At 29.2% G+C, this 13,950-nt stretch overlaps 1 protein-coding gene and 1 pseudogene across 1 annotated transcript; one reads left to right on the top strand and one right to left on the bottom strand.

The window, feature by feature from the left end:
• Window positions 1–276: 276 nt before the first annotated feature.
• On the bottom strand, window positions 277–927 carry LOC120270556 (annotated as a pseudogene).
• Window positions 928–11,088: 10,161 nt separating this feature from the next.
• LOC120270825 (probable serine/threonine-protein kinase WNK6) lies at window positions 11,089–12,599 on the top strand. Its single transcript, XM_039277890.1, has 4 exons — window positions 11,089–11,458; window positions 11,833–11,871; window positions 11,988–12,212; window positions 12,303–12,599. Exons 1-4 carry the CDS (start codon window positions 11,385–11,387, stop codon window positions 12,430–12,432), a joined length of 468 nt encoding a protein of 155 aa, XP_039133824.1. The 5' UTR covers window positions 11,089–11,384; the 3' UTR covers window positions 12,433–12,599.
• Window positions 12,600–13,950: the final 1,351 nt, after the last annotated feature.

Raw genomic sequence — 13,950 nt, 5'->3', positions numbered from 1 at the left:
TCCTACCATTCAACATGCAAATGATGCAAAAACTATCCAGAGTCTAGTAAATAACAAGTGTCCAAAAAACACACTTTGGCACTACATATTGCTATAAAAAAAAATTGAAAATTGAAGATCAAAAGTGAAAAGATTAGGGATTTAGGGCATCATCAAACAAAAGAAAACAAAAGAGAAGATGAGCTGGATGAAATGATATAATAAACTCCTCCAATCTGGGGAGCCAGCAAAAACGTAGAAAGGATCCAAATTTAAAATACAATTACAAACAAAAAAACTAAAAACAGAGATTTGAGATTATTTTGATTCAATAATTAAGTAATAAAAAAAGCAATTATTTATGTACTTATCTCTAGGGAGAGGGAGGAGAAGGATGAGTCAGGTGGATCGGCGAGTCAGTGAGCTGGATCGGGAGATCGGGATGGTGGAATCGGAGACGGAGCAAGCGGTCTTGCAAGAGGAGTAGAGATCGGGGAGGGCGAAGCGGATGGAGAGAGGTCTCCGGCGGGAGAGAGCGGCGCCACGGCGCCAGAAGGTGTCGAGATTGGAAGGATCGGTAGGGGGGTGGGGGTGTCCTTGGCGCACTCGGCGAGGGCGGCGGAGAAAGGATCGATTATGGGGATCGGTGGATCGGGTTTCTTCCGGCGAGGAGGGGCGAGGGAGGGTTTGGGGAGAGGGGAGAGGGAGGAGAGGGGAAGGGATGGAGCTGGGGATTCTAGGGATTTTGGGGACGCCGGGGAGGTGTTCCCAAGAGAAGGGGATGGAGGAGAGGTGGGGGAAGAGGGGAAGGGGAGGAGGAGAAGGGGGAGGAGGAGGAGAAGGAGGAGGTTGAGCTGCCGGAAGAGCGGGTGCGGCGGCGGAGATGGCAGCGGTGCGGCGGCGGCGGCGATGAGGTCGACGACGGCGTCTCGTTCATGGCTTTGGATTTCGAATGGGAAGTAGTGAAAGTGAAAGGAAGTGGAGGGAAATGGTGGTTACTTATGGAAGTGTTGGGATTTTTGCAATTAAGTCCTTGGAGTTTTTGTTAATTATTTTTTATCAATGTGAAGATTTATTATTAGTTTTATTTGGGTTTTATTGCATATATGCTGATAGCTATCTTTTACTGGAAAGTTGTGTAGGTTTCTGTTGTGTACCATTACTAGGGTGTGTTTATTGTTTTATTATTGGTAGGTTTTGTTTTATTATATTTATAATTCTATTATTGTTTTGAGTTAAATTATTAGTCTACTTTTCTTTAATGTTAGATATTTATACTGTAATATATTATATTTTATTTGTTTAATCATGAGTTTGGAGTATATTTTGTTTGAGAGAAAATTGTTTATATCATGTCTCGAACTTTCTTACTTGATCAAAAAAATTTTGGACTATTTTATGTTCTCAAAAAGTACTTTTTTTTTTACACCATGTGACAACTTAATTTTTAGTATTTTTTTTTGTTAAAAATATCATTCGGTGATTTTAAACAGAAATACAAAATAATAAACAACAAATTAAGATATTAAATAATAAATATATCAAAAATAAATATTAAACAGAAACGTTACATATTAAATGAAAATTTATGTAGTTATACTTAAATAAAAAATAAGGGCTTTTGCAGGTGTACCCCTAAAAAATTTTGAAATTGCATATTTGCCCATGAATAAAAGTTAATTACATACATACCCTTGAATAATATACATAATTGCGTATATACCCTTGGGGTTCAAATTAGTTGAAAAACCATCTATTAACAAACAACAAATATATAAAATTACCATTATACCATTGCATATATACCCTTGAAAAGTTTTTTTTAAGTTGTACAAGTATTATTTTGGACCTTTTGTATATCTTAATCCAAGTTATAACTATAATTAATCAAGTTTGATTACCGGAATCTAACAGTAAGGGCAAATCGGCAATACCTACATTTTTCAGAGGTATATATACAATTATGTTTTTTCGGAGGGTAAATATGCAATTATAGAACTTTTGAAAGGTTTATAACCAATTCTCCCTAAAAAAAATATATTTAATAAACAGAAAGTACATTTCTTAGGGGGCAAAATTAGATTTTTAAATAAAATAAACTAATACAAGGATTGGGAAATAAATAAACTAAATAAGAGGGATTGCAGTGAAAATTTTAAAAAAATTATAATGACTAATAAATATTTTTCTCTATTTTAGGAAAAATTAATTATATGTCTGTCTACGTCTACAAAATTCTAGTAAATTTGCTCTTAATAATTGCTTTTCTTTCTCAACAGGTTTGTTTTGTTAATTTCTCTTGGTTTTTGGTATGTTCGTACTTCTTGTTGGTGTTGTTTCTAAAGGTAATTAATTATTTGTCCTTGATAGTTTCAAAATTTTTCAGAAAAACATCCTAACATTTGAATTCCCCAAACAGTTCCTCCTTTTTCAGTTTAGTTTAGCTCATTCAGTCAGTTTATTCTATTTTACAAAATATATTCTTCGCTTATTAAGTATATTTTTCGTTTAATATTCCTGGTTGTTTATATGTAACCACATAAGTTTCACTTAATACATTACTTTTTTATTTAATATTTATTTTTAATATTTAAAATATTAATTTTTTATTTAATATCATGTGTTTTCATTTAAAGAGTTGAAATACATTTAGGTCAATGTCACATATTTTTATGCCAGAAAGATTTGAAAAATAAACGGTAAAGAAAAAAATGATTTGTTTGGAACTATTTTATTGTAATAAAATTGTTGTTGGTTAGATTTAAAAATAACAAGAAGATTGGCACCCATAGATTTCCATTTTATTTATTTATTTTTATAAATAAATATCAACATTAATTATTACATTCAATCAATTGTCACACCATAAATTGGAAAATTAAGCATTTTGATTGAGACACTAATAAAAATACAAGTACTGATGATGAACACAAACAGGTAATACAAGGCTGTCAATGATGTCTCTTGATTTCCATTTTAATTTTTTCCTTCTATTAAAGAAATAGCATGACAATGATTATCTTTAATTGATTATTTAACAGTACCCATAACTACTTAAATTAATAATAATGTAAAACTTATTGACAATGAAATAAGCTTTAAACATTAGATGGCAGGCCTTTTCATGCACCGTTTGTCAAACTAGTTTTAAGTTCCGTATAATTTAAGAATTAACCACCAAGTTACCCATGTACTACCTGGATTGTATATATATATATAATCATGTTGTTGGGTTTTCATAATTCACAACAAAACACAAATAGATTTATGAAATATTTAAGACAAACGTAATTGTGGGATCACAAAGCAAAATAAAAAAAAAAAGTCCATAATTAGAAAAACATAAACTAAAGCTTGTCTATATTTGTTTTTAAGAAAATAAAAATAAAATAATAAAATATCTGAAAAGTATTAAATAAATTTGACATTATTATGATATATAAAGAGTGAATATTACTCAGAGAAACAATAGAAGAAAAAAAATCAAAATTAATTTAGCCTCATAATTCTCATTGAAATTAGAATTGGAATTAAGATATTTATATTTATCTTTGGTTGTTTGGCTCCTATAGTTTTACTTTTACCAACTAACAAGTGCCATATAAGGAACTTGCTTAAGAACACAAGCATTTACAATTTGAGCCAACTTTGGTTGGTGACATATTCATATTTAATTACAAACATATGCCTTAAGACTTTTACATCACAATATAAAAAAAGAAAAAAACATCTGTTTTGGAATTAATTTAAAAAGAAAAGGACTTTTTAGAAAGGAAAAAGGTCAATCCAAATATTTTTAAAAAATTCACTAAAACAACCCGTATCATATATATGACAAATATATATATATATATGACAAATATGTATAATTATTTTAGCAGACAACCACTAGATAGTTTTGTATAAGTCACTATGAGTGGTGCAAGATCAAATCTCTCGTGCCGTAGTATTGTATAGTATTGTATAAATAGATTATAAATATAATATAAAAATACTATAATGATACTGTTTATCCATTGTTCACCGGGTTCTTTGTGAGAGGATGTATTTATGTCTCTTTGACATTTATTTGTGGAACGGCACTTGTCGTCATTCATGAAAAACAATTATTTTAGAAAATTAACTTTGAGCTTTTTTTAATAATATTTTTTAATAAAAATTAAAAAATATATATATGAAATAGAACAGTGGATGTTTAATTATCCGCCAAACTAAAACATGGACAATTCGAATCTTACTGATAGCTTGTCTATAATTTTTAAAATAATAATAATAACTAATCATCTCATCAATAAATAAGATATTGAAATTAATACAATTATATGTTATATAAATTACAGAATGGGCTCCACTCATGACCTAATCCAATTTTTTAGATGTCACCAAATGAATCAACTCACTCAAACAAACTAATTTATGGCACCAAACCAGATCCGGATTACTACATTTACACACAAACCCATAATCACAAAACGATCAAGTGAAAATTTTTAAAATTATGATAAACATACAACCAATAAATCAATCAAGTGAAGCCACATCACATTCACAATACAAGCCTATCTGTCCCTCGTGATCCATCTCCATCCCATGTTACTACCATCTCATTCTATTAATTTTATACAATGATTATAAATAATTAAGCAAAAATTCTCTTAAAAAGTATATTTTTTTGAAGCTTTTTTTCTGTTTTAAAAAAATGTGTAATACTTTAACTATGAGGGTGAGGTCATGAGTCTCAAAGAGACTCGATGCCAACAAACTATTTTTAAAAGCATCTCAAAAATTCTTTTTTTCTATAAAAAAATTTATTAATGAATAAAAAAATAAAAAAATAATTTCATCATTTTACATGAAATGCAATTTATTACAACGTGGTTAAAGTTTATGACAAACCCCAGTTGGTGTGGTTCGAAGGTGATTCAATTCAATTATAATTTGTTAAGATGGAATTTATTCCCTAGAAACACAAGTAAGGTTTTTGAAAAGGGGTGGTTAGTCATTTACTAAATCTCGGGGTTGTATCATGTGTAATGTCATTTCGGGTCATTAGACATTGTTTTGGAAAGATCATTGGCTCAATGGTAGCGCTCCCATGTTCTTATTATGGGCAGATGCTTACAGACACTCACAACATCCAAATGGTTCAGTGCAAGATCTTGTCCATTTGTTAGATGAGACTCCCTTCTCAGAGGATCCATTTATCCAGGTGTACCGTGATCGTCTTCGGACCCATAATGGGGAGATGGGGGATAAGAAATTGTGGATGCTCACCGGAAATGGTGCCTTTTCGGTGAAGTCCTTCTACAAATTTCTGAATTATGGTAGGTTGTGTTGTCCGGTGGCGAGGTTTTTCTAGCGTAACTTTTGTCCAAAAAAAATCAACCTGCTTAACTAGTTGGTGTGGAATGTCATTGCAATAAGCTACCGACTGCTACTTGTGTGATGTGTCACTCGGCAATCGAATCTGTCGTGAACCACTTCTATCCATGATTAATCCGTGGGACTCATAGAGACCGCTAGTTCTACCTTCCATGAGGGAGATGGGTGATTTAGTGGTGAAAGCAAACATGGGCTAGGATACTGTTGTTGGGGCCAGGAGGATGGCTTTGTTCCTTCATGTTGTCTGGTGCTTATGTTAGTTTTTTTTTAAATTGTTCCACCACATCTAGTGGTGCTGGATTACCATTTTTACTTGTTCCTCTACTTTTTATAGAACGTTGTAATTCTTTTTTTTAATAGAGGTGGTTTATCCCCTTTTTAAAAAAAACTATATTATTACTGTATTTACATAAAAATTGAAATGGGCGGTTTGTTCACCTCATCCAAAAAAATATAATGAATATTTATAACATTTGATGCAGCTTTACTTATGTACTAATTTTTTTCCCTGTAATTTTTAATAAAAACACCCTTATCATATCTAATAATTTTGATATCATACATCTAACTTTTTTTTTTTTAACTAGTCAGACTTCAAGTGCCGGTGTGCGTTCGGAGGCTGATGACTGCAGAGGTGCTCAAGCCCCATCAATATCTGCCTTCCCCATCTCTTAAAAGCTTTCATGTCCACAGTCTTATGCTTCTTCCAATACCTATTTCACAACAACACAAGCAATAAATCTTTTGAAAAAAAATCAACTTAATGAAAGCAAGGTAATGCAAAATAGTGTGATTCGACAGTACTGTCTCAAATATCCAGAGGTGAACAACTCAGTAATAATATTAAAGGTCTTTTTTTCTGATCATCAATCCAGGAAGTATGGAACTTGATGATGTTTTTCTTGTTTTAAGGTTGCCAAGAGATCAATTTCAGAGTACAACTGCTCCAAATCCTGGGGAGTTTCAGCTGAAGAGACCATGACTTGATTCCATGCTACTTCAATACCATCTACTTTATCAAAAACCTTTATATCTGTTGTTCAAATTTAAACAAAAAAAGGAGTCACATTAACAATACAAAAATTCAATTAAAAAGGAGAAAATTATCAGTAATAAGACAATTTGATAAGAAGCACATACACAGTCCAGAATACTTCTTTTCCCAAGATCTCCTTATACTGTTGCCAAAAAAAAAATATATAATTAACAAAAAAACCAATGAATTAAAAACCACTTGACACCATGAATAACAAAAACAAACATATAATTTATTATCATTGAATAATCTAATGGTATGACACCAAAGTCTAAAAAGATTATGGGTTCAAATCCTTTTTCCCAGTAGTACTGTTCCTCATATTATTTATATATATAATTCATCTGGGTTTCTATATATTTTTATACTCTACATATATTATACATCCGGATTCCAGTATGATATTGTTTGTTTTCATTAAAAATATTTGTAGTCTATTAATAAAAAAAATAAAATAAAAAAAAAATTTGAAGAGAAAAAGGATAATTACGCAAATATATCGGCCGGTTGGATCCTTCTCTCGGATGTCAGGATCAGGGGGATTCTGTTGGGCAGAGCCATCATCGGCTCCGCCAGTCGCCGTGAAGCTCATGACCTCCAAGGACCCAAACCCAAAGCTCAAACCCTAGAAAACAAGAGATTTCCACAGAGACAGAGGAGAGAATCACCAATCAAACCCCCAATTTAAGGAAACAAATTGGATAATCCGAGGCTGAATCGAAGGAGGATAGAAGAATCCGAGAAGAATTCGAAAACCCTAATCGAGAAACAAAAAGCGAAACCTAAAAAAGGAATCGAAGTGAAGGAGAGCGAGAAGTCCAGCGAAAGGAAAGAAGAGGGGAAGGATTTTATAAGGAATTTATTGGATAATTATGGAAAAAAACTAACTAATTAATTTTAATTACTTGATTGGGTTCGGGAAATGATTACTGATTAGGAGTTTAAATATAGGATAAAATAAAATATATCTGTAAATAACCGAGTAGGACTTTTAGTTTGATTCGGATTTTTATATTTATTATATCTTTTAACTTATATTAAGAAAGAGTTGGGAGGGGATTAGGATTTAGAATATAGGCATTCTTTCCAATTTCAAATCAGAGTTTTGCATAAATAAATAAATAAATAAATAAGTGCGATTAAATTTTTTTTAATTATTAATATAATAAGTAATATAAATTAAAAACTATATAATTAAAAAAAAATTAAATTTGTTTTTTTGAAACCTAAGAGCAAATAATAATAAATAATATAATTAAACAACTCAATCGAAACAGTTGAATATATATTTTAGGATTTCAAAAAGTCATATGAGACTTTTATTTCATAAATAAATAATTGTAATTAAAGTTTTTCAATTAGCAATATAAATAAAAACTTAAATATAATAAAAAATATAAATTTATTCTTTCAAAGGAGCATATTAAAATAATATAATTAAATAACTCATATAATATTGTATATTTTCAATTTCAAGTCTTACGGACAATTACTGCATAAATAAAAAAGTGTAATTTAAAAATTTTCAATTATTAATATATACTTACATATAAAAAATTTAAATATAACAAAAAAATTTTTAAATTTATTTTAGATTTTTCATCTTTTTCTACAATTGTCTATTTATCTTCCAATAAATCCAAATAAATGTCATATAATTTTTTATTCATTTAATTATAATTTGTTTTTATTAATAACACAATATTTTTTTTTTTTTTCATATTTTATGTCATAACAAATAAATGTTGTTTATTCTTTTCTAAACCAATAATTCCAAATAAATTTAGCAAAGATTTTCATTTCCAAAAATCTATGAGTACGTTTTATTAAATGTTTTATATAAAATTGGCTTAAATCAATTCCATTAAATCTTATACGTTCATAATGCAATGGGGAAAATTCTTTAAAAAAGAGTTTAAAAATCATCATTAAAACCTTATCTAATCATATTATCATTTCATTAGAAGATTTTATTTAATATAATAATATTATCTATTAGTCTCTTTTTTTTTGCACTTTTTAATATTTAATATAATACCAAATAAATATTTTTAATTTTTTTTAAACCAACGACTTAAATAAAAAATACGAAGGATTTAATATAAAACCGATTTAATGGCCATGATGAAATCTATACCACGTTAAATATATGTAAAATAAATAAATAAATAAATAAATAAAAATCTTCCTTAAAACCGTCTCCAATCGTATTATCATTCCTTTTCCATTAGAACATTTCTATTAAATATCTAATATAAAACCAATTTAATGCCCATGATGAAACCAATACCTATTATGCAATTAAAATTTTTAATTATTAATACCATATTTAATATAATAAAATTATTAAAACTATGTGATTGTAATTACAAAAAACATCAAAATCTGGTTGGATTTGAGAATTTGAAAGTAGTTGGAAATGCATATGGACTTGGTTGGTTTTGGAACTACGTTCAAATCGGCTTGTAGTTCAATCTCCTGCACTTTGGATTTCCATAAAAAGTCTCACGTGAGACTTTCTAATAAAAATATATATAAATAAAAATAAAAATAAAATCATGATATATATAAATGGTTACTATTATATTTTTATCAATATAAAAAATTATAAATAATGTAATATATTTTTTTATAATTATTAAAAATAACAATATTTTGTAATGAAAACATAATTTTACATTAAATTAAGTAATTATATGTATAATTATTTTGGTTACTATTAATAACAATTAATTGTGTATTTATAATTAATTAAATTTAATAATGACACAAGGTGGGATATCCTTAGCAAGGGTGTTTATATCCTACAAATACATCCAACCAAACACATGTTTTCAAATCCAGATTTACAAATCTTTCCAAATAAACATAAAATTTTAAAATCCAGCATTTTCAATTACAGTCAACCAAACACCAAATTTGACTCTCTTGCATTTTCAACTCCAGAATTTACAACTATACCGTAATTGAAAATCTACCGTATTTTCAACTACATCTAACCAAACGTTACCGTATTTGTTTGGCCGGATATAAAACTACATGTGATTGTAATTACAAAAAAACTTCAAAATCTAATGTTTGTTTAGTTGGATTTGAGAATTTGAAAGTAATTAGAAATGCAGTGTACATGGATTTGGTTGGTTTTGGAACTACATACAGGGCGTAGTTCAATCTCCTGCACTTTGGATTTCAATAGAAAGTCTCGCACGTGGTGTTACGTGAGATAGAATGAAGAGGTGAAAGGGATATTCAAGCCACCACTATATATAAATAAAAATAAAAATTAAGGCATGATATTATTTTAATTTAATAATAAATGGTTACCATTATATTTTTATCAATACAAAAAATTATAAATAGTGTAATATATAATTTATAATTATTAAAAATAACAATAATTTGTAATAAAAACATAATTTTATATTAAATTAAGTAATTATATGCATAATTATTTTGGTTACTATTAATAACAATTAAATAGTTTAGAAAAGAATAAACAACATTTATTTGGTATGACATAAAATATGACAAATAAAAAAAAATTATTGTGTTATTAATAAAATATTATAATTAAATGAATAAAAAATTATACGACATTTATTTGATATTACATTAAATTGCAGCATGAGCTTTATCTTTTTTTAAAAAAATTACCAATAGTTTTATATTTATTAAATGATATAAATTGAGTTTATTGATAGACAATTGTAGAAGAAGATGAAAATCTAAAATAAATTTTAAATTTTTTATTATATTTAAATTTTTATATGTATTACTTATGATATTAATAATTGAAAATTTTTAATTACACTTTTTTATTTATATAATAATTGTCTATAAGACCTTTGAAATTTAAAGTATACAATAGTTTCCATTGTATGAGTTGTTTAATTATATTATTTTAATATGCTCCTATAGTGTTTGAAAGAATAAATTTAAATTTTTTTTTATATTTAAGTTTTTATTTATATTATTTATGATATTAATAATTGAAAAACTTTAATTACACTTATTTATTTATGCAATAAACGTCAATAACACATTTTAAATCCAAAGTATATACTCAACAGTTTCGATTGAATTCTTTAATTATATTATTTTTATATTTTGCTTTAGAGTGTTTTTAAAAACAAATTTAAATTTTTTTTATTATGCAAAACTCCGATTTGAAACCAAAGAGAATACTTAGTTTTAATAATAATCAATACATAATACCTTCCTAAAGATGTCGTATTCTAAGGGCTTGTTTGGATCAGCTTTTGGAAAACCCAGAAGTGTTTTTTCGAGTTAAGACATGGGTTCAAAAGTTTATTTGATCGACTTTTCAGAAAGCAGTCAGAAAAAGTGAAAAAAAGCAGTTTTTTTAATAAAGTTTAGTCATGACAATTTTGAAAAAAGCTTTTTTTACTATTTTTCAAACTTTTTCTGCTGAGAAAAGAATACAAACAAAAATATAAAAATCGCTTAACTTACTCGAAAAGACTCTACTAAACTTAAAAAAAGTATTTTTCGATAAGTCCCAACTCAAACAATCGCCTAAATCCTTATCCCCTCCCAACTCTTTCTTAATATAAGTTAAAAGATATAATAAATATAAAAATCCGAATCAAACTAAAAGTCCTACTCTGTTATTTATAGATATATTTTATTTTGTCCTATATTTAAACTCCTAATCAGAAATCATCCCCAAACGCAATCAAGTAATTAAAATTAATTAATTAGTTTTCCGCTGGACGTCTCGCTCTCCTTCACTTCGATTCCTTTTCTAGGTTTCGCTTTTTGTTTCTCGATTAGGGTTTTCGAATTCTTCTCGGATTTTTCTATCCTCCTTCGATTCAGCCTCGGATTATCCAATTTGTTTCCTTAAATTGGGGGTTTGATTGGTGATTCTTTCCTCTGTCTCTGTGGAAATCTCTTGTTTTCTAGGGTTTGAGCTTTGGGTTTGGGTCTTTGGAGGTCATGAGCTTCACGGCGACTGGCGGAGCCGATGATGGCTCTGCCCAACAGAAGCCCCCTGATCCTGACATCCGAGAGAAGGATCCAACCGGCCGATATATTTGCGTAATTATCCTTTTTCTCTTCAAATTTTTTTTATTTTGTTTTATTTTTTTTATTAATATACTACAAATATATATTTTTTTTAATAAAAACAAACAATATCGTACTGGAATCCGGATGTAAAATATATATAGAGTATAAAAAAATATATAAACCCGGGATGAATTATATATATGAATAATATGAGTACAGATCTACTTTGGGAAAAAGATTTGAACCCATAATCTTTTTAGACTTTTGATGTACATACCATTGGGATTATCCAATGATAATAAATTATATATTTGTTTTTGTTATTCATGGTGTCAAATTTTTTTTTTTTGGTTTTTAATTCATTGGTTTTTGTTAATTATATATTCTTTTTTTTTTGGCAACAGTATAAGGAGATCTTGGGAAAAAGAAGTATTCTGGACTGTGTATGTGCTTCTTATTAAATTGTCTTATTACTGATAATTTTCTCCTTTTTTTTTAATTGAATTTTGTTTTTTTTTATTGTTAATGTGACTCCTTTTTGTTTAAATTTGAACAACAGATATAAAGGTTTTGATAAAGTAGATGGTATTGAAGTAGCATGGAATCAAGTCATGGTCTCTTCAGCTGAAACTCCCCAGGATTTGGAGCAGTTGTACTCTGAAATTGATCTCTTGGCAACCTTAAAACAAGAAAACATCATCAAGTTCCATACTTCCTGGATTGATGATCAGAAAAAGACCTTTAATATTATTACTGAGTTGTTCACCTCTGGATATTTGAGACAGTACTGTCGAATCACACTATTTTGCATTACCTTGCTTTCATTAAGTTGATTTTTTTCAAAAGATTTATTGCTTGTGTTGTTGTGAAATAGGTATTGGAAGAAGCATAAGACTGTGGACATGAAAGCTTTTAAGAGATGGGGAAGGCAGATATTGATGGGGCTTGAGCACCTCTGCAGTCATCAGCCTCCGAACGCACACCGACACTTGAAGTCTGACTAGTTAAAAAAAAAAAGTTAGATGTATGATATCAAAATTATTAGATATGATTAGGGCGTTTTTATTAAAAATTACATGGAAAAAAATTAGTACATAAGTAAAGCTGCATCAAATGTTATAAATATTCATTATATTTTTTGTGGATGAGGTGAACAAACCGCCCATTTCAATTTTTATGTAAATACAGTAATAATATAGTTTTTTTAAAAAAAGGATAAACCACCTCTATTAAAAAAAAGAATTACAACATTCTATAAAAAGTAGAAGAACAAGTAAAAAAACAGTAATCCAGCACCACTAGATGTGGTGGAACAATTTAAAAAAAAACTAACATAAGCACCCGGACAAAAATGAAGGAACAAAGCCATCCTCCTGGCCCCAACAACAGTATCCTAGCCCATGTTTGCTTTCACCACTAAATCACCCATCTCCCTCATGGAAGGTAGAACTAGCGGTCACAACAGATTCGATTGCCGAGTGACACATCACACAAGTAGCAGTCTGGTAGACTTTTATTAGCAAATGACATTCCACACCAACTAGTTAAGCGAGTTGATTTTTGGACAAAAAGTTACGCTAGAAAAAAACCTCGCCACCGGACAACACAACCTACCATAATTCGAAATTTGTAGGGACTTCACCGAAAAGGCACCATTTCCGTGAGCATCCACAATTTCTTATCCCCCACCTCCCCATTATGTGTCCGAAGACGATCACGGGTACACCGGATAAACGGATCCTCCGAGAAGGGGAGTCTCATCTAACAAATGGACAAGATCTTTCGTGACCGAACCATTTGGATGTTGTGAGTGTCTGTAAAGCATCCGCCATAATAAGAACATGGGAGCGCTACCATTGAGCCAATGATCTTTTCCAAAACAATGTCTAATGGCCCGAAATGACATTACACATGATACAACCCCCGAGAGTTAGTAAATGACTAACCACCCCTTTTTCAAAAACCTTGCTTGTGTTTCTAGGGAATAAATTCCATCTTAACAAATTATAATTGAATTGAATCACCTTCAACCACACCAACTGGGGTTTGTCATAAACTTTAACCACGTTGTAATAAATTGCATTTCATGTAAAATGATGAAATTATTTTTATTTTTATTCATTAATAAATTTTTATAGAAAAAAGAATTTTGAGATGCTTTAAAATAGTTTGTTGGCATCGAGTCTCTTTGAGACTCATGACCTCACCTCATAGTTAAAGTATTACACATTTTTTAAACAGAAAAAGCTTCAAAAATATACTTTTAAGAGAATTTTGCTTAATTATTTATAATCATTGTATAAAATTAATAGAATGAGATGGTAGTAACATGGGATGGAGATGGATCACGAGGGACAGATAGGCTTGTATTGTGAATGTGATGTGGCTTCACTTGATTGATTTATTGGTTGTATGTTTATCATAATTTTAAAAAAATTTTTCACTTGATCGTTTTGTGATTATGGGTTTGTGTGTAAATGTAGTAATCCGGATCTGGTTTGGTGGCATAAATTAGTTTGTTT

Source organism: Dioscorea cayenensis, chromosome 10 (genome assembly GCF_009730915.1).
Source record: "Dioscorea cayenensis subsp. rotundata cultivar TDr96_F1 chromosome 10, TDr96_F1_v2_PseudoChromosome.rev07_lg8_w22 25.fasta, whole genome shotgun sequence".
Lineage (NCBI taxonomy): Eukaryota > Viridiplantae > Streptophyta > Magnoliopsida > Dioscoreales > Dioscoreaceae > Dioscorea > Dioscorea cayenensis.
Note: the sequence above shows the minus strand (reverse complement) of the source record. Positions and strands in the feature narration are given on the sequence as shown.